The sequence below is a fragment of the Ranitomeya variabilis genome, chromosome 8, assembly GCF_051348905.1.
Source record: "Ranitomeya variabilis isolate aRanVar5 chromosome 8, aRanVar5.hap1, whole genome shotgun sequence".
NCBI classification, from domain to species: Eukaryota; Metazoa; Chordata; class Amphibia; order Anura; family Dendrobatidae; genus Ranitomeya; species Ranitomeya variabilis.
This window is the reverse complement of record NC_135239.1, coordinates 88,847,561-88,873,838: the sequence shown is the minus strand read 5'-3', so window position 1 is coordinate 88,873,838 and position 26,278 is coordinate 88,847,561. Positions and strand designations below refer to the sequence as shown.

General features: G+C 46.9%; 1 protein-coding gene across 1 annotated transcript in view; it reads right to left on the bottom strand.

The window, feature by feature from the left end:
• Positions 1-26,278, bottom strand: part of LOC143788497 (uncharacterized) — a 186,738-nt gene that overhangs the window by 110,925 nt on the left and 49,535 nt on the right. The window contains exons 11-14 of the mRNA XM_077278193.1: positions 10,170-10,430; positions 6,125-6,382; positions 4,740-5,000; positions 3,427-3,687 (exon numbers count right to left, since the gene is read on the bottom strand). Coding sequence (XP_077134308.1) covers positions 3,427-3,687; positions 4,740-5,000; positions 6,125-6,382; positions 10,170-10,430 — 1,041 coding nt within the window. The remainder of the gene's footprint in view (positions 1-3,426; positions 3,688-4,739; positions 5,001-6,124; positions 6,383-10,169; positions 10,431-26,278) is intronic.

Genomic DNA, 26,278 nt, shown 5'->3' with positions numbered 1-26,278 from the left:
GCAAAACTGGAGGGATCGCTTCCTAGTGAATGGGAATTTAGGCTTAGGCTCAGTAAGGGAAGTGCTCTTACCGACGGTAGCATTGGAGATTATCTATTCCAGATTGTACCTGAAAAGCTTAGAACCCTGGAAGGAGAGGCTGGTAAGGGACTTTTTGGAAGGTGGATCCGCATTCCAGGCCTTCGGCCAAAGAATTCGGTGTATAGCAACACTGTTGCTGTTAACCCGTGTAGAGCAAGCGGCCGCATACAAGGACGGTGTCAGTAGATATTTGCCTGCGTGGACAATCTGGTCTGCAATGTCAGCTAGCTCATCAGGAAAAGAGCTAGAATACTCTGACAAAGCAGTCTTGCCCAGGTAGAAATGGATTTTGTTACCCAGGTGTAAGTGAAAATGGGACAGAGGGAGGCGCCGGCCGCTTCAAAAGCTGACTTAGCCAAGGATTCGATTTGTCTCTCAGTGGAGTCCTTGAGGGAGGATCCGTCTGGCAGAGACAAAACAGTCTTGGAAGACAGCTGCAAAACTGGCGGATCGACTGTCAGGGACTCTGTCCATTTGCTAATGAGGTCCAGGCTAAAAGGATAAAGAATATTCAATTGCTTCCTCCCTGGGAAGCACTTCTTAGGGTGTTCATAGTGCATGGAAACAATTGCTTCAAATTCCCTGTGGTTGGAGAATGTCCGGGAGGGACATTTTACTCGTTTAAAGGAGACAGAGTGTTCCTGGGGAGGGACCTCGACTTCTTTAATATTAAGGGTTTGGTTAATCCCCGAAATAATGTTATCAACCATATCCTGTAGTTTAGAATTCTGGTCCGCGTCAGACTCAGTCTGACTGAAAATCTGGATCAGACCCCAGAGCCGCCTCTGAAGAGGGGGCGTGGGATATGGGGGGCATCCTGGAGGATGTAGAAGGGCCCGGAGAACTGGATGAGGAGTTAGAAAGAGCTTACTTCCTGGATTTAGTCCTTTATCTGTCCTTATGTGGGTGGTAGTCAGGTTCATGCGAATCACCATTAGAGGCGTTCGGAGCACTAGTGGCGGTAGATAGGTTCGGTAGGCGTTCTAGGACCTGAAACAGGGATTGAGACACCTTAGTCAGGTCAGAAAATGATTGTGACATAGCTACAGCCCACTCTGGGGGAGGGGGTCTGCTCTCGTACCGGTCGGTGGGGGCTCCTGTGATGCAGGCATGATAGAAGGGCTGCAAGACTGACAGAAAGGTTAGGGCTGACTTGAGGGCCACTTCTTTTTACAGGAGATACAGGCGTAGTGAATAATAGTAGGTTTAGTGGAGCAGGAAAAGGCCTCCCTAGAGTTGGGCATAAGTGGGAGCTTTGAAGATACTGCTGTGGAGGTCTAATGAAAAAAAATAGGATAGGAGAAAAGGCAGAGCCTACCCGATGTCATTGATGATCAAGCTGAAGCAGCATGGTCTGATGTCCCCCTGCAGGCTCTCGTGGCTGCAGAGCTGTGGCTGTAAGGAGCAGAGCGTGCAGGTTATTAGTACGCTGCAGAGGAGAAGATGGAGGAGTCTAAGCATCAAACACTGTGGGAGGCATGGTCGGCCGATATACTGGCTGGTGATGCTCTGTAAGGGATCCACCCGTTAATTGGCTGGCACTTGGAGGGCGTGTACTGGCCAAGGAGGAGAGGCCCTGTTACAGGCCTAAAAGTGTATGGAGAAAAATGCGGGCTTGACGTGATCACAGGGGAATGTGGCCAGGTATGGCCGGAAGACAGAGAGAGCCATCTCATTGGGTAAGAAAATGAGCAAACAGGAAGGAGCGCGGTGAGAGGTCAGCGAGCTGGAAGGGGGGTGTGGCTGGAAAATGGGGTGTTAACGAAAGCCCAAAGCCGGCCGTTAAATGTGAAAGAAATGGCTTGGACAGGCACCGTGGCGCATCGGCGCCTGCTGTGTGCTGTAATGGGGACCACGGAAAGGACAGGGACGTACATTAAACATGAGTCCCAAATCCTTCTTTGCCCTTGCGCATGAAGTCAGGAGCCCCGGGTAGGTGAGGGTGACTGGAATAAAGCATCCTTCTTCCTGCACCGTCCTGGGTCCAGACGGTGCAGACTACAATGTCAACCCCTAACAAAGCAAGGGGAAGGCCGCCACCGGTGACCACCGTCTTTCTCCAGACCGCTCTGAGGAGGGGTGTGGGGTGGGGAAAATACTAGGACCAGCCGCCGGGAATCATCCTGAAGCACCATGAGGTGACAGGGGATTAGGTGCTGCAGGTCTGAGAGTGGACGATTTGGGTGACACCATACTGCTCTCTCGATCACACAAGAGTGGGAAATCTGCACCCTGTTACCCTGTAAAAGGAAAAATCCTGGAAAAAATTAGTAAACACAGCAGGTAACCTGAAAAGTAAAAGTCAGACCTGCTTTGTGCCAGTCGGTGGGTGTATACTGCTGAGAAGGAGCTATTTTCCTTTTTTTGCATAGTGTCAGCCTCCTAGCGACAGCAGCATACACCCATGGTTACCTGTGTCCCCAATGAAGCGATAAAGAAATATGTTCATGTTTCTATGGTCATGATAGACGCTCCATCTTCCTCACTGTGGTCACCACGCTGCTTCTCTTCCTGTCAGACCGACTCAGTGAGTTTGTCTCTTTACCATCTGCACTAAAACTTATAGTATATACAGTCATGCCCAAAAGTTTTGAGACTGACACAAACTTTGGATTTCACATTTTGATGCTTCAGTGTTTTTTGATCTTTTAGTCGAATGTTTCTATGGTTACAATTGCCAGTATTTCATACGCTTTTACACTTTTATTAACAAATACATCAAATTTATACAAAGACTCAATATTTACAGGGTTGATCCTTACTTTTGAATCCTTCTACGCACTGGCATGGTGGATCACAGAAGTGGTGATATACACCAAGCACTGATTAGACAAGAATGGGCAGTCATCAGTCAGGATTTGGCCCAGAAGATGATATCCAGTATATCAAGGTGAATTATAGAATTGTAAAAAAAATAATGGATAGAGCTTTAAATATTGAGTCTTTGCATAAATTGATATATTTATCAAGAAAAGGTTGAAAATTCATAAAATGCTTTTAATTTTGCTTCAGTAACCATAAAAACATCTGACTAACAAATCTATCAACAATGAAGCAGCAAACTGTGAAAACTGAAATTAGTGTAAGTCTCAAAACTTTTGGCCACAACTGTAGATGTTACCTAGTATAAAAAGTGGGGTCAGTCTGGCATTTAATATATATGACCCTGACATAATTATTAGCTCCAACATTCCAACCAAGCCCTGTATAGTAAATAGGTATTGAGAACAGGATTGCTGAAAAAAAAAAAGATTCCCGGTTGTAAATCAAAGACACGGAGTTGAGTTTATACCTTTAGAAATGACCCACATGGTCCATATAAAGGCTGAATGACATCCCACATACCTGTGTGAAAGGTAATGGCCGAGCTTACTGTACTGCTGCAGAACTTTCCAGCTGCCAGAATAGTTGCCTGATAAGCGAGTCCACATGACAGCTGGGTGAAGTTACAAGAAGAGTTGATGGTGTGGCAGTAATACTGCTCCATCTGAGGCCCGGTGATCACTGCAGTGTAATTGTCAGCTCCAGCTACAGTACTCCAAGATACGATGGCAAAATCAGATCCACAGTCAACCTTAGTTTGTAGCTCAGTCGGCACACAAGGCACTAAAAAAAAGAATAATCAATGCATTTGTAGCATAAGTAGAATTATACATTTCACCAATTCTTTCAGGAAACCCAACAGAATTTGCATGGTGTCCCGCATTATCGAGGTTCCTACTCTGGACAGTTTTCTTATAAGATGAGAAAATAGGTTGTTTGATCGCGAAGCACATGGAATATCTGTGACATTAAATAACTGGACATGGCACCGGTACTGTTATGACCCCAATGGCGAGGGTCTCAGAGGAACGTGGAAGTCTGCAGAATACAAAAATCCAGCTCATAGGGCAGTGGTAACTGGGTTGACCATATATCTACTCCTAACGCCAACACTAGAAGTAGCCGGGGATCATTCCTACGTTGATTCTAGATGACACGCGCCAGCCGGAGAATCTAGCTACCCCTAGTAGAGGAAAACAAAGACCTTTCTTGCCTCCAGAGAAGGGGACCCCAAAGCTGGATAGAAGCCCCCCACAAATAATGACGGTGAGGTAAGAGGAAATGACAAACACAGAAATGAACCAGGTTTAGCACAGAGAGGCCCGCTTACTGATAGCAGAATAAAGAAAGGTAACTTATATGGTCAACAAAAACCCTATCAAAATCCACACTGGAAATTCAAGAACCCCCGAACCGTCTAACGGTCCGGGGGGAGAACACCAGCCCCCTAGAGCTTCCAGCAAAGGTCAGGATATAGATTTGGAACAAGCTGGACAAAAAATACAAAACCAAAACAAATAGCAAAAAGCAAAAGGCAGACTTAGCTGATATAACTGGAACCAGGATCAGTAGACAAGAGCACAGCAGACTAGCTCTGATAACTACGTTGCCAGGCATTGAACTGAAGGTCCAGGGAGCTTATATAGCAACACCCCTAACTAACGACCCAGGTGCGGATAAAAGGAATGACAGAAAAACCAGAGTCAAAAAACTAGTAACCACTAGAGGGAGCAAAAAGCAAATTCACAACACGGTACCTTGCTACCCCACTGATGGCTGTGGAGCTAAACAGCCACGTTATTAAGCTATGCAATTCATTGGTTGAGTCTGATCACCTGCGTAGAGCTCAGCTGAGGCGCTGGGTGCACTCGGACATTCATTGCCGAATGCTGTCACCGTCACGTTGTAGCTCCGTCCACACTGCAAACCTGTGATTTCACAGACCGTATCGGTACCATTACACTCAGAGCGTTCTTCTCCCACTGATATCAAACTGGATTCATATCTCAGGGCTCCAGGGGCTTCATCCCAGGTTACAAGGGTTGAGTGATTGAAGCAGTTGATGTTGGAGACCACATTCTGCGGCTGGCAAGGACCTATGATAATGGATATTCATTGGATATAAAATGTATTATCCATGGTAAAAGTAATCATTAAAAGGAATCTGACACCAGGTTTTTGCCACGTTGTCTTAGGTCAGGAAAATTCAGAGGCAGAGACCCAGTGATGTATCACTTATTGGGGTGCTTAAGGTACCGTCACACTCAGCAATGCTGCAGCGATATAGACAACGAGCCGATCGCTGGAGCGTCGCTGTTTAGGTCGCTGTAGAGATGTCAAACACAGCAGCTCCAGAACGATGCAGGAGCGATCCAGTGACGTAGCGGTGACTCACTTATCGTTCTCACAGGTCGTCACAGGTTGTTAGCTCCATGTAAAACATCGCTGGCATCGTTGCTTTTGCTGTCAAACATGACGATACACGCCGATCTAACGACCAAATAAAGTTCTGAACTTTCAGCTACGACCAACGATATCGCAGCGGGATCCAGATCGCTGCTGCGTGTCAAACACAACGAGATCGCTATCCAGGACGCTGCAACGTCACAGATCGTTGTCGTTCTCGTTGTTAAGTCGCTCAGTGTGAAGGTACCTTTACTGTAGTTTTGATAAAATTACAGTTTTATCAGCAGGAGATTATCACTTTAAGGCCGGGGTCACACTTGCAACTGCAATGCGAGAAACTCGCGTGAGTCTCTCACCTCAATACCCAGCACTGCCGCCGGTGGTTCAGACCGGAGCATTCAGCTGCATAGAAATACATGCAGCTGCACACTCCGGTCCCGTATTGATGCGTGAGTTTCTCACATTGCAGTTGCAAGTGTAATCCCAGCCTAAGACTATAAAACCTGCAGCCATGTAGTCCTCCATATTCATCAACCCCGCTAAAACCACTGATTGGCAGCTTTCTGCCTATGCACAGTGTACACAGAAAGCTACCAATCAGTGATGTGGTCGGGGTTATACAGAGCTCTGCATTTAGAGAACTGCTAGATCTGCAGAAGAGAAAATAGTGATGTTATCAAAACTACAACAAGCAGACCAGTAAGTGACACATCGCTGCAATCAGGGTCTCTATCCCCACATTATGCCGCTCTCCGATGGGGTGCAAAAACCAGGTGACAGATTCCATTTAAAAACATAACTTATTCAGTGTTACCAGAAGTAAGTGTAAGAGGGGCAGATGGCAGACCACTGCACTGTTTGCTGATGGCAGTCACCGTCACACCGTATGTCTGACCACATTTTAACTCATTGATTACACACGCAGTATCTTCTGTTTCACAGGAATATAAGTCTTTTGGACCTGTCACATTGGCCACATATCTGATGGCACCAGATGTTTGACCCCAGGACAGGGTGGCAGAATTGTTGTAGCAGAGGAGTTTGGGTACTTCTTGTACTGGAACACAGGGAGCTGGAAAAGAGAATAATAAGATATTTAGTATCCAAATTATACTTTCTTATAGAGGACCTGTCAGTGGTAAAGAATAGACATGTCTGTTTTATGAAATACCAGCATTCCCCATAGCATAAGACATGTGGAAGTATCTGCAGTGTGCCGTTTCTCTGTTACTCCTCCTGTAAATGTAGGAATTAATTCATAATTAGGGACGACCATTCCCATTGTCAGTGGGGTATCTGTCCCTACACGATAAGAACAAAGTTTACCAGCTCCCGTAGATTGGCTGTGAAGATCCTCGGCACGGAAAGCAGAAGCCCTGCTTGGCTTGAGATGCCGACAAAGCAAACAAAGGTATCCAGACATTCGGATATAAAACTTCTCCAATTTAATAGTACAGCATAAAATGTTCCAGTCACATTAAAAATATTTAAGGCAAAAATCGACGCATTTCGGACAGAACTCTCTGGGGGAGAACACAGACTGCAAAGGACCCCTGTGCAAGAAATCTTTCTGGGCCCCACCTTCATACTGCAAGGAAGTTACATATAGATTGTGCTATTTATTACTAAACAATAAATGTAAGTTCTTTATTTAACAACTGAATAACACAAGCAGCCATGCCATCGATATGTCTTATTTAGATGGGTTATATCACTTACCAAGTACTACAGACTCCCATTACTTTACATATTGGAGGAAATAATACTGTAGTTAGAAGAAATTGATTTTTTTTTCTCAAACCTCTAAGGGATTATCCAAGGCTGTTCTTTTTTGGGGTTTTTTTTTACTATGTGCCTAGTAACTAACAGGCAGGATGTTGTAACTACCTGCCTGTTCTGCCCAGTGCTGGTATAGAGGGTCATAGACGGCTTCTGCTTGTGATTCTGCTGCTTCACAACATCAACAGAGCATCTCTTTTTTTTTTTTTCTGAGATGCTCTGTTGATGATCGTCATGATGATCGACAAGCCACTGAATCGCCATCAGGAGCAGTCTGTGACCACTGTCTGCCACCAGAGATTGTCGCTGGGCAGGACAGGCAGGTAGTTAGCAATTACTCGCCTGTTTATTCTTAGATCCCCAGTAAAAAAAAAAAATTATTATTGTTCTTTAAAGTGACCCTGTCATTTTATTTAGTCTTATAACAATTATTTTTTGTTAAATAAAGAATAGGCACTGCAAACAGCTTGTGATTGGTGGCAGTCTGGGTCCTGAGACCCCCACCAATTGTTCAAAACCCCTCTATGAAATGCACTTCTCTTGTAGACAGCACACACATAGAACAGTGTACGGGGTGAATAGTAATTCTGTGGGTCCACCTGCTCTATGTACGTGCCGCTTACAACAGCAGCACACTTCAGAACGATGTTTTGAGCGATTGGTAGAATCTCAAGACCTAGACAATCACTGGTTACAAGATATGTGCAATTCTCTTTAAGTGGTGAAAAAATATTTAAAAAAAAATGTAAATGGTTTGTGTCACATAACATCTTAAGTTTTACGGGGAAATATGGTGACCAAAGAAAAGCAAATATGGCATTTAGTTTTTCCTTTCTCTGCATAGCGTTATTTGTTAACATTATTTTTTTTATTTCCGTGACAGCCTACTACCTCCCCAAAATCCCGAGAGGGGGTGATGGGAGCATTTGCATGAGTGCACAGCCTATCACATCATATAAATGCTATTGTCAATTATTGGCAGTGGCATTTAAATGTGTAAACAGCAGTGATGAGAGCGATCTCCAGTCGCTGCTGTTGCAGCTAGAAGTTGGCTGTGTAGTGTTGGCTGCACCAGCTGAGTATGGTGCAGGCTGAGCTCCAGAGCTCATATCATACATGGGGTCCCAACAAAAGACATACTGTTATGTCCTATGCCAAGAAGGGGGTGGCCAGGCCTGGGAGAAATTATTGGCTTGATGAGATGACTCTTGAGCACAGGCATCACACTGACTGAATTTACAACTGTTTGAATAAGCCCTGATACAACCCAACCCTAAAGGTATAGTTAAAGGGGTTAACCAGGCAGATTGTGCATCTACGGACTGCTAAATCATAACAATGTAATGAGCACACGCTGTCACAATTCTCATTCTTGTGACTGCATGTATGTAATTTGCATAATTGTGGTCAAGTGCTGAGTAGATGCCTTCGAGTTCAGTCAAGTGCTGAGTAGATGCCTTCGGGTTCAGTCAAGTGCTGAGTAGATGCCTTTGGTTTCAATCACATGCTGTGTACATGCCTTCGGTTTCAGTCACGTGCTGTGTAGATGCCTTCAGGTTCAGTCACGTGCTGTGTAGATGCCTTCTGTTTCAGTCATGTGTTGAGTAGATGCCTTCGGTTTCAGTCAGGTGCTGAGTAGATGCCTTCGGTTTCAGTCATGTGTTGAGTAGATGCCTTCGGTTTCGGTCACGTGCTGAGTAGATGCCTTCGCTTTCAGTCACGTGCTGAGTAGATGCCTTCAGCTTCGATCACATCCAGAGTAGATGCCTTCGGTTTCGGTCACGTGCTGAGTAGATGCCTTCGGGTTCAGTCACGTGCTGTGTAGATGCCTTCGGTTTCAGTCAAGTGCTGAGTAGATGCCTTCGGTTTCAATCACATGCTGTGTACATGCCTTCGGGTTCAGTCACGTGCTGTGTAGATGCCTTCAGGTTCAGTCAAGTGCTGAGTAGATGCCTTCGGTTTCCGTCACGTGCTGAGTAGATGCCTTCGGTTTTGGTCACCTGCTAAGTAGATGCCTTCGGTTTCAGTCACGTGCTGAGTAGATGCCTTCAGCTTCGATCACATCCAGAGTAGATGCCTTCGGTTTTGGTCACGTGCTGAGTAGATGCCTTCGGTTTCTGTCATGTGCTGAGTAGATGCCTTCGGTTTCGGTCACCTGCTAAGTAGATGCCTTCGGTTTCAGTCATGTGTTGAGTAGATGCCTTCGGTTTCGGTCATGTGCTGAGTAGATGCCTTCGGTTTCAGTCACGTGCTGAGTAGATGCCTTTGGTTTTGGTCACGTGCTGAGTAGATGCCTTCGGTTTCAGTCACGTGCTGAGTAGATGCCTTGGGTTTCGGCATCTACTCAGAGGGAATCACATTGTGAGGCTCCATGTGACCCTCCGTTCTCCGCGCAGCGTCTCCACACAGATCAGACCGGAGAGCAGCATCAGCACTACCAGGAGAGGCAGGGCCCCTCTGCATAATCGTCTGTAGTGTGCAGCAGAGCGGGCCGGCCTCTCCTGCTAGCGCTGATGCTGACGTCGCCTCTGGGATCAATTATGCGCCTCCATTACTTCTTCTTGGGCTCCTTCCTGCTCGGGCCCCGATGCAGCTGCACCAGCGGTATGTCAACACCTGGAACTGTCTTTAGTTATGGTAAGGACAGTTCTGTCCGACACATCAGTTTATACCTGGATACAAAATATTTTTAATGTATCTGTTACCTTTTATGCCGTACTAATAAATTGGTGAAGTTTTATATCCAAATGCCTGGATAACTTCATTTTCTGTGTCCCTACACCCCTCAATCAATGCTGATAATAAGGACCCACCCTACTATTAAAAAGAAAAAGTGTAAGAATACAGATACTTTTTAACTCCTTGTCGCCAAAGCCTGCTTTCACCTCTCAGAGCCCCATTTTAAAATCTGACATGTGTTCCTTATCAAAACAACAGTAAGCAACCCAGTAAGTGACACATCACTGGAATCAGAGTCTGTGCCTCTACATTATCTTTTGACAGTTAAAAATCACTTGTGGTTTCCCAGCTTACAAAGTAACAATGATTAATTAGTTAATACTAAACTATTGAGACCTTACCAGTTTCAAATTCAATAGGTGCACTGGGCTTACTACTGCTGGCCTCATTGTTTGCCGTAACGGTAACCAAGTATAATGCTCCACATCTCAAGTCAGCAAAGTCACAGGATGTATTTGTGGTGCTGCATACAGATTTTTCTCCATTTGTCCCAATAACTTCAGATTGGTAACTGTCGGCTCCCGAACTAATGTTCCATGAAACAGTGACTACATTACTTGTACAATCCAGCCCGGTTACTACATTCTGGGGAGAGCAAGGCGCTTAAAGAAAAAACAGAGTACATTAGTCATGTAATGATACATCGCAAGGGCATTCCATAAAATCACTGGACGTCCGACATATCTATAAATATATTAACTAGATTAATAACATGGAAGTGGTTAAGCGTCGTATTCCAGACTTGTCCTAATAGTTCAGCTTTTCACCGATTTGGGCTTTGGCACACATTATAAGTGCAATGGGCCTCTGCCTCCTGTATGACACCCAAGTGCCCAATCAAGGCACTACTTCAATGCTAACGTGGAGTATACAGCACAATGTCATGAAATGTAAAAAAGTTCATGAAATTGACATCAGACGGTTGTATCTGACTGTCCGGAATGAATGGACTGATTGCACCAGAACCTACAGCCTCATAGGCACACTGTACAAGAGTCTGTGAATTTAGGTAGGAGACCCCCGATCAGTCCGGACATTGCTGTCCACATGTGGACCATGAAATATGGCCGTATGAACCTCGCTTAAAAGATACATATTTAGAAATGTCATTAACATGTGGAACAAATCACATTCAAGCAGACCTCTAATGATTCAATCAAAGATCTCTTACTAGACATCAGTTTGTACATTTAACTGTTTAATCTGGGAAATAAAGGAGATGTCATAAAAAATGAAGTGAAGGCTGGAAATACTGTATGTTATTAAAGTAATAAAATACAAATTACTGCTATGCTCAAGCATCCAACGCCTTAAGTCATCCACTCCAGTGGACCTCGACAGCGATGCCACATCTTTCATTCATATGACTGCTATAGCCACTTACTGCCCCCTGTGGTGACATGTATAAGGCACACGTGATCACTGAGGTCAGTATTTGACTATAGTTAACATGTGGTTGATGGATAATGAGTAGTGATGAGCGAACGTGACGGGATAAGGTGTTATCCTACATGCTCGGGTGCTAACCAAGTACTTTTAGCATACTCTAATAATATATTTGAGTCCCTGCGGCTGCATGTCTCGCAGCTCGCAAACAGGCAATCCCTGCATGTATTGCTGCTGTCGAGCAGGGGACTCAAACATATTATTCGAGCACGCTAAAGGTACTTGGTTAGCACACGAGCACGCTCAGAAAACACTTTATTGGAGAACGTTCGTTCATCACTAATTGTAATAAAACTAAATACAAACAAAGGGGCGCTCTCATCGGGTGTATTAATCGGGAGCTCTAAAGGGTAAAGCTCTTAGCCGATGGACAAATCTGTCGTTCACTTGTAGTGAGAGTTTGCTGCTGCCATTGGAACGAGAATCCAGCCTTCTGAACCACACTTAGGGCCAACTGATGATAGCAGCAAAAAGTAGAAAAATATTCCAACAATAACAACCACTATAAAATCAGGGCACTGCTGCTTCTGTCAGCAAATCGCAGTCAAAAGTAGGATTGCTGATAGTAATACTTTGTTTTACTTAATTTTAATGATTTGCTTTGGATCCTACTGGAGCACCCGCTAGGACCATGGGGTACTCACTACCAGGCCAGTTCGTAAAGGGGATGTGTCACGGCAGCAATGACCCAGTCCGTGGCCCTGGGTGTCCAATAAAATATGAAAAAGGAAAAGGGAATAGAGTTTATGGGATAATTGTTCGTGACGCCACCTGTGGTACTCGGCCAGGGATGGCCGACGCTGCTTAAAGGGGTCCACTGGGGATGATGGTATTGCAGCAGAGCTGATATAGCTCCCCACAGGTAGAGCTTAATCCCCAGGGCTTCCGATGCAGTTGGTAAAGGATGATAGAGGGAGAAGTGCAGGAATTAATTGGAGGGCACAGGATTTGCAGTCTCTTTACCTTTTACTGGTGAAATTGCAGTCCAGGCCACAGATTACAGCTGATCTTGGAAATTCGGGCAGCCTGGAAGCGGTTCGGAATCCCCCTAGCCAGGTGGGGTTGGAAGCCTTCCTTTCTGCGCTGAATTCTGTGTTCTTGATGCTTTTTGCTCCATTCCAGTCCCTCTCTCAACCTGTCCCTCAGGTGGAACACTACCCGCATGTCAGGCAGCTAGACCCTTTTTACAGGTGTCCCTCTCTCGTGGTGACTCCAGGCTCTAATCTGATGCTGTGCCTTCGGGTGTCTGTTGTAGCTAGACGACCTTCAATCTCCTGCCCTCCGGTTTCTGATGTGGGGCATACAGTTCCCACACAACCCCGGACCCCGGTGTCCAGTTTCTTGCGCTCTATCCTGGGAGTGAGCTCAATCGCAGCTGCACTCCCAGTTTCTCTCTCCTCTTGCTTCCTCTCCTATCACTGTCTCACACAGACTGACCCTAACTCCTCCTCCAAGCCAGAACTTATAGGGAAGCTACCCTGAAACTGGGTCTAGAGCTCCCCCTTCTGGCCTGGAGTCAGGAAAGTGTTGTATGCTAGTGTTACCTGCTAAGGGGATTCCTTTTCGCTTCCAGACATGGCATCACGCTCCCTGGGAGGCAGGCAATACCACCGTGACAACCGGATCCCTGGGGTGTCACACTACCATTCACTGCAGGGTACTGACCAAAGCAGCAGTGCCCTGGTCATAAAGTAGGAGTTTGTTTCATCATTGCCCTATCAATGGAAGTGGTATAATGTCTCCACAACACACAGACTACCAGAATGGTGGCGCTGGAGCTTTACTATTTTACACAATTCCAGACAATACATTTATTATTAAAAAAAATCATGGCCAAAATGCAATCATGTCCTACATTGTCTTGAATCATTTTTCTTGACTTACTACCCATTGATTTCAGCCTCATGAGCAGATAGATAGAAAGCTGAAATAACTGCAACATCTTACTTTTACAAGACATTGAAAGCAGGGGGAACCTGAACAATAATATAAGGGAACCTGAAAGAAGGAACCCCCATAATGTGCTGTATCAGCCCCCTAATAACGGCTGTACTCGGGTCTTTATTATAAATATTTAAGTCAGGGGCATCAATAGGCACTTAGATCTGGGGCCTGTGCCACCGATCAGAAGTGCACTGCCCCAAATCTCCTGAATCTTAGGCACATCCTTCTTGTGTGCGTGGCTATGTTTACAAATAAAGTTTATTGAAAAAAAAAAACGGTAATTAGACCTACCGGTAATTGTATTTCCAGAAATCCATCCTGACAGCACACCGGAGGACGTCCTTCTTATCCGTCATGGGACAGGAAACACGAGAGGTTAAAAGGAGCCTCCCCCTACCACCCTTCAGTGCTTTTCAAAGTAACACCTTTAGATGGATACAAAAATAAGGTTTATTATAACAAATTAACCAGTCATACAAATGTTACATCACATGAGTATCAAAAACATTCATTAGGGAGGGAACTAATAGTGCTGTCAGGATGGATTCTTGGAAATACAATTACCAGTAGGTCTAATTACTGTTTTCCAGGTCACCACCTGACAGCACACTGGAGAAATACCAAAGGAGAATGGTATCTAGGGTGGGACTACTGCTTGAAGTACCTTTCTACCAAAAGCTAACTGAGCAGATACTACATCTAGCTTGTAATGTTTCGAAAAGGTACTAAGTCTGGACCAGGATGCAGCACTGCAGATTTGTTCTGCCGAAGCCCCACCTTTCTCCACCCACGACGTGGCCATGGTCCTAGATGAATTGGCCCTAAAGGTACCTTCACACGAAACGACATCGCTAGCGATCCGTGACGTTGCAGCGTCCTCGCTAGCGATATCGTTTCGTTTGACACGCAGCAGCGATCAGGATCCTGCTGTGATGTCGCTGGTCGCTGAATAAAGTCCAGAACTTTATTTGGTCGTCCGATCGCTGTGTATCGTTGTGTTTGAAAGCAAAAGCAACGATACCAGCGATGTTTTACTCTGGTAACCAGGGTAAACATCGGGTTACCAAGCGCAGGGCCGCGCTTAGTAACCCGATGTTTACCCTGGTTACCAGCGTAAAAGTAAAAAAAACAAACAGTACATGCTCACCTGCGCGTCCCCCAGCGTCTGCTTCCTGACACTTACTGAGCGCCGGCCCTAAAGTGAAAGTGAAAGCAGCGGTGACGTCACCGCTGTGCTGTTAGGGCCGGAGCTCAGTCAGTGTCAGGAAGCGGACACTGGGGGACGCGCAGGTGAGCATGTACTGTTTGTTTTTTTTACTTTTACGCTGGTAACCAGGGTAAACATCGGGTTACTAAGCGCGGCCCTGCGCTTAGCAACCCGATGTTTACCCTGGTTACCCGGGGGCCTCGGCATCGTTGGTCGCTGGAGAGCGGTCTGTGTGACAGCTCTCCAGCGATCAAACAGCGACGCTGCAGCGATCGGCATCGTTGTCGCTATCGCTGCAGCGTCGCTTCGTGTGAAGGTACCTTAAGGTTAACTGGGGAGATTTTCCCCCGTACTTCATAAGCTAAACTGATTGTAGATCTAATCCACCTCGCAATGGTAGCTTTAGATGCTTTTTCCCCTTATTTGGGCCTCTGAACTGGACAAACAGTTTGTTATCCTGTCTCCAGGGTCTAGTTAAATCAAGGTACCTGAGCACCGTTTCCCTAACGTCCAAATTATGAAAATACCTTTCCTTCTGATTTTTAGGGAACTGACAAAACGATGGCAGGATGATTTCCTGATTCATATTGGAATCTGAGACAACTTTAGGGGTGAAGGCTGGGTTGAGTCTTAAGACTAGTCTATCATTGAACGTTTGTAAGTACGGGTTCTGTACTGATAAAGCCTGTTATTCCCCCAATCTTTTTGCCGACGTTATCGCCACTAAAAATGCTGTTTTTAGGGAAAGCTTACTGATGTCTATGTCCCCCGCTACCTCCCATGGCTGTTCGCATAGAACATTAAGGACTAGGTTAAGATCCCACGGTGGCACCGATCTCCTAATTAAAGGTTTAAGTCTCTGGACTGCCCTAGAAAATCGACTAATCCAGGGATGAGTAGATAGAGGGAAATCATAGAACACACTCATGGCTGCTATTTGTACCCTCAACGTACTAGGCCTAAGCCCTTTCCTGAAACCTGACTGCAGAAAATCAAGGATCTTGGGAATATTAGGATGGTCAGTGTCAACTGTCATCTCCTCACAAAAACTGCAAAATCGTTTCCATATTTTCGTATAGATAGCCGATGTCACAGGTTTTCTACTGGCTTGGAGGGTCGAGATAACATCATCCGATAGTCCTTTTGTTCTTAGGACCTGCCGTTCAGGATCCAGGCTGCCAACCTAAGAGCCTCCGGGTTCTGGTGTAGAACTGGGCCTTGATGAAGAAGATCCTTTCTTTCCGGTAACAGGAGGGGTTTCTCTACTGATAACTTCTTTAGTAAGGGGAACCAACTCCTCTTCGTCCAATGGGGTGCTATAAGAATAACTTTGGACCTGTCTTCGCAGATTTTCCTGAGCATTTTTGGAATCAATGTTGACAGAGGGAATGCATACAGTAAACCGTTGCTCCAGGGATGTGAGAAAGCATCGATCCCTGCCGGGCTTTCCCACGGATTTAGAGAGTAGAAGGTTCTGACTTTGGCATTCCGCTTGGTAGCGAACAGATCCACCTCCGGCTTCCCCAAGCGATGACAGAGACTGTTGAAGACTTCGTTGTTGAGTTCCCACTCTGTCGGGACCACTGTTCTCCTGCTTAGGAAGTCCGCTAACTGATTTTTGGAACCTTCCAGATGTACTGCCGAGATTCACAGTACAGACTTTTCCGCCCATCTGAAGACCTGTTCCGCCAAACCTTGCAAAGCCAGATGTCTTGGACCGCCCTGATGACGAAGGTATGCTACAGTTGTTGTATTGTCCGAAAAGACTTTTATATGTCTGTTCTTTATCAGGGACTGGGCGGCTGCTAGGACCTTCCAGACTGCATGTAGCTCCCTGTAGTTCGATGATTTCCTGCTATCCTTCTTTCCCCAATGTCCCTGGAAGTACCTTCCCTGGACGTGGCCTCCCCAGCCCTGCTGGCTTGTGTCTGTTGTAACTGATATACTTGGATTTTGAATCCATGGCACACCAACCCGAAGATTTGTGGGAAGCGTCCACCATTTTAAGGGTATGTGTCCACGTTCAGGATTGCATCAGGATTTGGTCAGGATTTTTCATCAGTATTTGTAAGCCAAAACCAGGAGTGGAACAATTAGATGAAAAGTATAATAGAAACATATGCTCCACTTTTGCATTTATCAACCACTCCTGGTTTTGGCTTACAAATACTGATGAAAAATCCTGACCAAATCCTGATGCAATCCTGAACGTGGACACATACACTTAGGATGTTCTGACCTGAAGAGAGAGTCTTAGTTTCTGACTTAGCGAGTTTTGTTTTCTGTTCAAAGACGCAAGGACCTCCTGCTGTAGTCACCGAGAATGAAATTGGCTCCAGCTCACGCAAGGAATGCAGGCTGTCATGAGTCCTAAACCCTTCATTGCGTCTCTGATAGAATTCCGGCTTCGGGTAAATTGATGGACTTTTGCTATTATGCCCTTTAGCCTCTTCTCTGGTAGGTAAGACATTCTTGCATCCGAATCCAGCATGACTCCCAAGAATTTTATTTTTGACTTGGGTACCAGATCCAACTTTGTCCAGTTTATGATCCATCCTAGACTTTCCAGTGTAAAGATGAGGGATTGACAGTTGACCCTGAGCTGGACTGTGGAGTCTGCTGCAATTAGAAAGTTGTCTAAGTAAGGGACCACCATAATATCCTGATTTCTTAGATAGGCCACGACTTCTATCTTGATTTTCGTAAAAACTCTGGGGGCTGACGCTAGACCGAAGGGCAGGCAGCGGAATTGGTAATGGTAGATTATTCCCTCCATTTTTACCCCAAATCTTAAGAACTTTTGATGGTCTGGGTGAATTGGCACATGGTAATATGCACTCTTTAGATCCAGAGTACACATTACCACTCCTCTTCCTAGAAGGGGAATAGTTGACCGAATTGACTCCATTTTGAATCTTTTGTATATTACCCATTTGTTTAAGTATTTTAAATTTATTATCATTCTTGACTCTCCCAGTGGTTTTATTATTGAGAAGAGATTCGAGTAGTGACCTCTGCGCTCTTCTTGAGGTGGTACCGGAACAATTGCTGCCATGTCCAGGAGGTCCTGGATGTCTGACCACATGGGGGATGCTGAATTTAGATGGGCGCTGGAGACCAAGAATCTTTCGGGAGGTAGAGACATAAATTCTATCTTGTACCCCTGTGATACCACCTGTAAGACCCACGGGCTTGTGGTAACTTTCCACCATCCCCCTAGATACTCGGATAGCCGGACCCCTACTCTGATGGCGTCATTTTCTCCGGTAGTTAGACCCCGAACTTGAGTAGCTTGAGTCTTTGTTTTTGAACCTGCTCTCTTCCCCTCTTTGATAACTCCATCTACCCTGTTTCCTTTTTCCCGTTTCCCTTTTCCCCTGTAATCTGGTTTTTGACTATAACGGGGTCTACGAAAGGGCTGAAATCTTTTAGGCTTATCTTCAGGGAACCCTTTCTTTACATCTGAGGCCTTTTCCAAAATATCATCGAGGACCGGTCCGAAGACTCTGCCCCCTGAAAAGGGCGTAGAACACAGTTTGTTTTTAGAATGCATATCTCCTGACCAATTCTTGAGCCAAATAGCTCTTCTGGCTGTATTAGATAGGGATTGACTCCTAGCGGCAAACCTTACTGATTCTGCAGAAGCATCTGCTAAAAAAGTGGTTGCTAGTTTTAACAGAGGGAGAGATTTTAAAATAGTTTCCCTAGGAGTTTTAGCTGACAACTGATCTTGGAGATCATCTATCCACATGTGTAAGGAGCGAGCCACTGATGTCGCCGCAATATTAGCTCCTATGATTGCCGCTGAACTTTCCCAGGTCCTTTTTAAAAGGCCATCTGCCTTCCTATCCATGGGATCTTTTAGGTTAGAGGAGTCTTCAAAAGGAATTGACGTCCTTTTGGACATTTTAGCCAGCGGGATGTCTATCTTAGGAATGTCCACCCATTCCTTGACTTCTTCCGGGTCAAAAGGTAAGCGGAGTCTAAAGTCCTTGGGAATGGTTAGTCTTTTTTCCACCTCCTCCCATTCCTCTAAAATCATAGAGCGGATATGGGAGTTTACCGGAAAAACCTTAGAAGTGTGGTAGCGTAATCCCCCAAACATCTCATCTTGTACCAAACACATCGGTTGAGGCTCTTCAATTTGCATAGTATGCCTCACTGTCTCTAAAAGTTCTCTTGTGTCGGCAGCAGAAAACAAGTATCTTCTTCCTTTCTGGAAACTCTTTACTTTCCTCCTCCTCCGGATCTGAGTCAGAAAAGGACGAGTCCACTGAGGAAACCTCTTCTCTAAGCCTCTTCCTGGATCTTTCAGAAGGTGGTGGTTGAGGGGGAACCAAGCCTGACACAGAGGCTTGAACTTCCTCCCTTATAATGGCTCTCATATTAGACATAAGAGAAGCATGCTCTTCTCCTACAATCTTGCAGGTGCATGCCTCACATAGGGGTTTCTGCCAGGCTTCCTTCAGCTTAGCTGCACAAATAGGACATTTTCTATTTCTGCTGGGCTTCTTTATGGTCTTTTCTGGTAAGGAGGGGACATGTCCTAGGAACTCCTGCCCTGCATCAGATCTGGATGCGTCCTCCATGGTAGATTGAGGATCGCATACACCACAGCCCCTCATACCTTTATGCTTCCTGGATGTGATGCTCCCGCGTGAACCGACAGCTCCAGAAGTGTTCTCCATGGAGAAAAGCGCCACCCGCCCCCCTCAGCCGCGAACCGGAAGTAACGTGCGGCCGGAACTTGAGAGCGGTGTATCATCAACAGAGTTCCCCCGGGAAGACCGCACGGAGATCCACGATCAGCAGAGGCGTTCCGGGCATCGATACCACAGGGGGCGCGACGGAAGGGTCGAGATCCCCTGGCAGGTGGAAGCGACCCTTGGACCAGGAGCAGCACTGCACTGGTAGGCAGAGGGACCCTTGGGCGGGTGTCGGCCTGCGGGTGCCTCATGGCGGGAAGGGAGAAGCTGAGCACCCTCGATCCACACCTCCCGCACAGAACGGTCAGTCTTCCTCTCGTCCGCTCCTATCCATCATGGGACAGGAAAAACACTGAAGGGTGGTAGGGGGAGGGTCCTTTTAACCTCTCTTAGTTCATGTCCCATGACGGATAAGAAGGACGTCCTCCGGTGTGCTGTCAGGTGGTGACCTGGAAAAAAGCCTAAGGGCTCACTCACACTGGCGTATATTCTCTCATGCGAGAGAATCGGCCAATTATGCTAATGATACTCAGCTCAAACACTGTCAGAGTTTGACCCTAGTGTCATCTGTGTGATCTGATTCTTTCACATGGGAGAATCGCATAACAGGTGCAGAGAAGATGGAGAACACAATTTCTCAATCTTCTCCATTGTCTGTACATCGGACTGCACTTGGATTACAACTGAGTGCTGTCCGATGGTTCATAGGCACCTATAGACTTGTATGGGTTGCTAATCGTCTGAATATTGGAGCCACCCACAGTATGCCGAAGCGGCATGAGGAAATTATCACAGATCTGCACTGTCTCATAATATAACATTTGGCCTAGTGCTATCAGATAAAACTTTGCATAGCACTCGTCCGTGTTATACGCTCGTGTGAGCGACCACTAAGGCCATGTGCACTCATTGGGTATTTGGTGAGTTTTAGGTGAGTTTTTTTTACCTCAGTATGTGTAAGCCAAAACCAGGAGTGGAACAATCAGAGGAAAAGTATAATGGAAACACGTCACCACTTCTATATTTATCACCCACTCCTGGTTTTGGCTTACAAATACTGAGGCAAAAACCTCACCAAACACTCAATGTGTGAACGTGGCCCAGCCGTGCACGGTGCTTGTCTGTGATTGTCTGTGTATCTCCTCCTGCCTGCTCCTCCTCTTTAGCGCCAGTTACAAGAGAGATTTCCTCGTCTATGTGCAGAGCGACTGCACAGTGTCTGTCACCAATGGAGAAAGGGAAGAGGTGAGCGGGGTCAGGTATGTGTGAGGGCTGAGGAGAGAGCAGATAAATCACTGAGGACAGGGGGAGAAACCTCAGAGTGTGTGTCCACGGTCCGGATTGTCGGCGCTTTGGAGAGAGCGGAAAACCCCCTACCCCCAAAGTGCCGCCCCCTTCTGTACACGCAGTGATTCCGGATGTGTTCATTGCACACATCCATAATCTTCGCACCCCATACATAGCACCCTGTTATTTACCTTGCGGCGACGGAGCGTCACCGCAAGGTAAACAGACATGCTGCATTCTAAAAAGACGTGCCGCATGTTCGTAGATGCAGGGCCCCTCCACTATGCTGTAACATCTGGACGCTGCGGGTTGAACGTTGCGGTTGTACGCAGTGTTCAATCCGCAGCTAATCCGGATGTAATCCGGCCCGTGGACACATACCCTTACAGCACATTCCCCTCTGTGGCTGCTATTCACACACAGCAGCCCTCTCCCTCCTGTAATGTTCCCAGTAGTTCAGTGTTCAGGATGGGGAAAGTGTACAGGGCTGAACAGGAGGGCTCCTCAGACTGCACAACCCTATGATGAAGAAAAGAGTGAGTATATGCATGAGTATGTGTGTGTCTATATGGAGCGCCCCCACACCGCCGCAGGGCCGAGGGGTGCCCGGAGCCGGGCCTCTGGGTCTCAGTCCTGGGGTTGTCACGGTGGCTAGACCCGGTCTGTGGCCCTGTCTGTCAGTGGGGGACGTCCGGTGCAATAAGTGGTGTTGTAACGGTGCAGTTGTGGGGTGCAGGTCGCGGTAAATAACGAGGACACCAGGTTGCAGTCTCTTTACCTCTTTACTGAAGATCTCTGAGTCCTCAGTCCAGAATACGGCTCACCAGGCTACGCAAGTCCGGCCGGTCCAATGACACTTCCAGAGTTCTCTTCACAGGAGGAAATCTGTGCCTTCCCCCTAGCGCTATGTGTTGTAGTCCTTCCCTGCTGTGCTTACGGAAAGTACCCCACAACTGTTGTGTCTGTTTCTGATGTTCCCTCACAACTCGATTAGATGATGTTCTGCTAATCCTCCGTCCCTCCCTGAGGTTCGGGTAGGAACGGCACCCGTTTGACGGGTAGGCCTGGAGTTCTTCCGGGACTCTAGAGACGCCCCTCTCCCGCAATTGCCTCCCAAGACTTCATAGGTGATTTGAGTTAGACAGCCCGCCTTAAACTGACTGTCCTGCCGCTGTTTAGAGTATTGCTTGAAGCTGAATGTTATAATACTCCCTCGGCGTTCCGGCCACCGGTAGTGCGCCTCAGTAGGGTGTTGCTCCGGTCTTACAGCACGACCCCTACTGGAATTCTCCTATTGCTTGATCTCGTTTCTCACTCAGCACAATCTATCTCGCTTCTAGTCCTTTCTTGGGTCCCGCCGCTTCCCGGAGCTGGCGCGGACCCGTTACGTTCTTTTCAATGCCAAGCCTCTGTCAGGATCCCACCCCTGACAGAGACCCTACTGTCTCTTCCTCCACAACACCCTCTGCCACTAGGTGTTGCTTCGTCCAATCCAGTCAGCTTTCTCATCTAACTTCCTGCCTGACCCCCAGTTTACCCACTATGGTGGGGAGTGGCCTAATGAATAGAACCCTTAGCTCCCCCCGGAGGCCCGGCTGTGAAATGTATTGGTGTCTGTGATACCTGGTCAGATGAACTCCTTCAGTGCCATCGGACGCACCATGGCTCCCCATAGTGGCGGAGCCACAGTACTGCAACGACCAGGACTCTGGGGCGCTGCACTCCCCCCTGGTTAAACACAGTACTCCGGGACTGGGAAGAAAACAACAATACAAGTTAGCAAAAAGACATACAATTTTGTTGAGTGCAATGACAATAAGTATACTTGAACAGGCTTCCCTTTATGGGAGGTAAGGACACTTGAACGTTACAAACATGGCAAAAATATCATAGCAACATGCTATAATTAACTTTTCTTACCCAACCGGGTATTCTACTAAGTGCAAACATTATTGAACAATAATTTAACTTTGCCTTTAAGGACGTGCACTCTTTATCCACTAAAGACCTTCCTATAATCACATTATAAGGCATTTTAACTTTCTCATTCTCCTACTTTGGATCTGCAGGACCGCCTGTCCTATTGGCACCAGACCTACTGCCTCTCCTTTCTGCTACAGGACCGCCCCGTTCAGCCAGGGCCTACTGCCTTTTCAACTACTATACACAGTATAGAACATAACATACTTTCAGTTTGAGAGCACTGAGCCATCTCTACATGACTCCTATGAGGACTCAGGGTTTACCTTCTATCCTAACTTTCTATCAGCATTATCAAAACATTTTCTATCGAACATTAAGCCTTCTCATTATCTTTCTTCCTTTCCTGCATGCTGGACACCCCATCTATCTCTACGGGCCCACTGCATCCTTCTTCTATCTTTCACCTTTCACTTCTCAGAGCACATTATCAATATTTCTTCACATTTAACCAGTTAAACACATATAACTTTTCTCATATAAACATTATCATCATTTCCTTTGGTCAAGACATTATTGCTACTCATCTTAAGCAATATTACTATCGAAGCGTGACAAATGAACATCCCCTTTAAGAGAGGACCAAGTCTCTGTGAGGTAGCGTATCTTCTCAAGCTACCAGTCCATACTCATCAAAAGTTCCAGTGTGGTATCTTCACAAAGAGTCTCTTTCCAAGTAAGACCAGTAGGAAGCGCCTTTAAGAAGGTGCAAACTATATACAGGAAGTTTGTATCATGCATTGTTCATGATTACGGCAGTTCTTATAACATTGTGGAACAAAAAGCAAAAACGAAAGTGAAAGCAAAAATAAAAAGCAATAGGGATCCCGGGTAAACAAAGGGATCCCTTTAAGAGTTAACCCAGGACGGGTTTTAGCAGCAAAATAGCAAGGAAATAAACAGTTAACTATTTACAGTTCAGGTTTCCGAGGCTTAGTTGAACGGCTTCCAGGGCTGCACCTGGCACTTAACCCCTCTTGGCCCGGGAAGGGTGAAGTCCAGGGTTGCACCTAGTGCTGGACACACGCCGTTAATCCGTCTCTCATGTACAGTTAAATCATGCGCAGCGATGGAGGTCTGCGCAGCTTGAGTAGGGGCATTTGCTGCAGCAGAGGTAGCGGCTGCTGCAAGATCAGTCACTGGAACGGAGTCAGCAGCTGTGGCACTAGCAGTCACTGGAGTGGTGTCGGTCGTCAGGGCAGGGTCGTCCTTCATACCTGCTTCAGATGCGGTCCCTCCGGTGCCGGTCTGCTCCGTCTCCACTGCGGCCTGTAGCACTGGTTGCAGGGCCTTGTGCTGCGACGCTGTCATCTCTGCTTGCAGTACCTCGCTTTCCGGCAGGGCCTTGCTTTCTGGCTTCGGAGCGCTGGAACTTCTTTCTTGCTCCGGACCAGACGAGGCTGCCGACAGACGTCTGGCGAGGCTCCCGATGATGGTCTTCTTCCACCCGGCCTCAGTGCTCAGCTGCATCCGCCGGGGTTGATGGATCAGCCCGTCCGCTCCGGTCTGCAGGAGGTCAGCGTCAACTGTGGAGGTCTGGCTGCGGTGCCTCTCCGGGTAGCTGGGGGAGTCCTCGGCTCCGACCCCACGCTCCGGCTCCGGGCGGCTGGCCATGGCGTCCTCCATGTCGCTGAATTCTTCTTCCTGGTCCTTTTCCCGCTCTCTCCTTCGTGGGCGGTTTCGTTTTCGTTGTCTCTGCCCACCATTAAGGATCAGGAGGCGGATCTCGGCTGCTGACGGACACGTCCTCAAGGGGCCGAGATATTTAGACTGGGCGGCCATTGTCTTTCGCGCTCTTCAGCTTGTTCACGCCCACTTCCACGCCCTTCTTCTTCTCCTGCGCTCTCCTTAGTGCTGTAATGGCGGCGGTTTTGGCGGGAACTTCTGGCGGCAAGTGGCAACACACAGTCCTTGTAATAAAGCACAGTCCAAGCACGATAAATCACAGTTCCAAGGCACACATGACCTGATTCTTCAGGCTTAAGTAGATCCTGTTCGTGACGCCAAGTTTGGAGCGCCCCCACACCGCCGCAGGGCCGAGGGGTGCCCGGAGCCGGGCCTCTGGGTCTCAGTCCTGGGGTTGTCACGGTGGCTAGACCCGGTCCGTGGCCCTGTCTGTCAGTGGGGGACGTCCGGTGCAATAAGTGGTGTTGTAACGGTGCAGTTGTGGGGTGCAGGTCGCGGTAAATAACGAGGACACCAGGTTGCAGTCTCTTTACCTCTTTACTGAAGATCTCTGAGTCCTCAGTCCAGAATACGGCTCACCAGGCTACGCAAGTCCGGCCGGTCCAATGACACTTCCAGAGTTCTCTTCACAGGAGGAAATCTGTGCCTTCCCCCTAGCGCTATGTGTTGTAGTCCTTCCCTGCTGTGCTTACGGAAAGTACCCCACAACTGTTGTGTCTGTTTCTGATGTTCCCTCACAACTCGATTAGATGATGTTCTGCTAATCCTCCGTCCCTCCCTGAGGTTCGGGTAGGAACGGCACCCGTTTGACGGGTAGGCCTGGAGTTCTTCCGGGACCCTAGAGACGCCCCTCTCCCGCAATTGCCTCCCAAGACTTCATAGGTGATTTGAGTTAGACAGCCCGCCTTAAACTGACTGTCCTGCCGCTGTTTAGAGTATTGCTTGAAGCTGAATGTTATAATACTCCCTCGGCGTTCCGGCCACCGGTAGTGTGCCTCAGTAGGGTGTTGCTCCGGTCTTACAGCACGACCCCTACTGGAATTCTCCTATTGCTTGATCTCGTTTCTCACTCAGCACAATCTATCTCGCTTCTAGTCCTTTCTTGGGTCCCGCCGCTTCCCGGAGCTGGCGCGGACCCGTTACGTTCTTTTCAATGCCAAGCCTCTGTCAGGATCCCACCCCTGACAGAGACCCTACTGTCTCTTCCTCCACAACACCCTCTGCCACTAGGTGTTGATTCGTCCAATCCAGTCAGCTTTCTCATCTAACTTCCTGCCTGACCCCCAGTTTACCCACTATGGTGGGGAGTGGCCTAATGAATAGAACCCTTAGCTCCCCCCGGAGGCCCGGCTGTGAAATGTATTGGTGTCTGTGATACCTGGTCAGATGAACTCCTTCAGTGCCATCGGACGCACCATGGCTCCCCATAGTGGCGGAGCCACAGTACTGCAACGACCAGGACTCTGGGGCGCTGCATATATACAGTATATATAAATATATACAGGTGCTTCTCACAACATTAGAATATCATCAAAAAGTTGATTTATTTCATTTCTTCAATACAAAAAGTGAAACTTATATATTATATAGCGTCATTACAAATAGATTAATCTATTTCAAGTGTTTATTTCTGTTAATGTTGATAAGTATGGCTTACAGCCAATGAAATCCCAAAAGTCATTATCTCAGTAAATTAGAATACTTTATAACACCAACTTGAAAAATTATTTTAAAATCTGAAATGAATGTTCAGTAAATGCACTCAATACTTATTCGGGACTCCTTTTGTATCAATTACTGCATCAATGCAGTGTGGCATGGAGGCACACTGCTGAGGTGTTATGGAAGCCCAGGTTGCTTTGATAGCAGCCTTTAGCTTGTCTGCATTGTTAAGTCTAGTGTCTCTCATCTTCCTTTTAACAATACACCATAGATTCTCTATAGGGTTAAGGTCAGGAGCGTTTACTGGCCAATCAAGCACAGTGACACTGTTGTTTTTAAACCAGGTATTGGTACTTTTGGCAGTGTGGAAAGGTGCCAAGTCCTGCTGGAGAATTAAATTTCCAACTCCAAAAAGCTTGTCGGCAGAGAGAAGCATGAAGTGCTCTAAAATTTCCTGGTAGATGGCTGCACTGATTTTGGTGTTGATAAAACACAGTGGACCTACACCAGCAGATGACATGGCTCCCGAAAC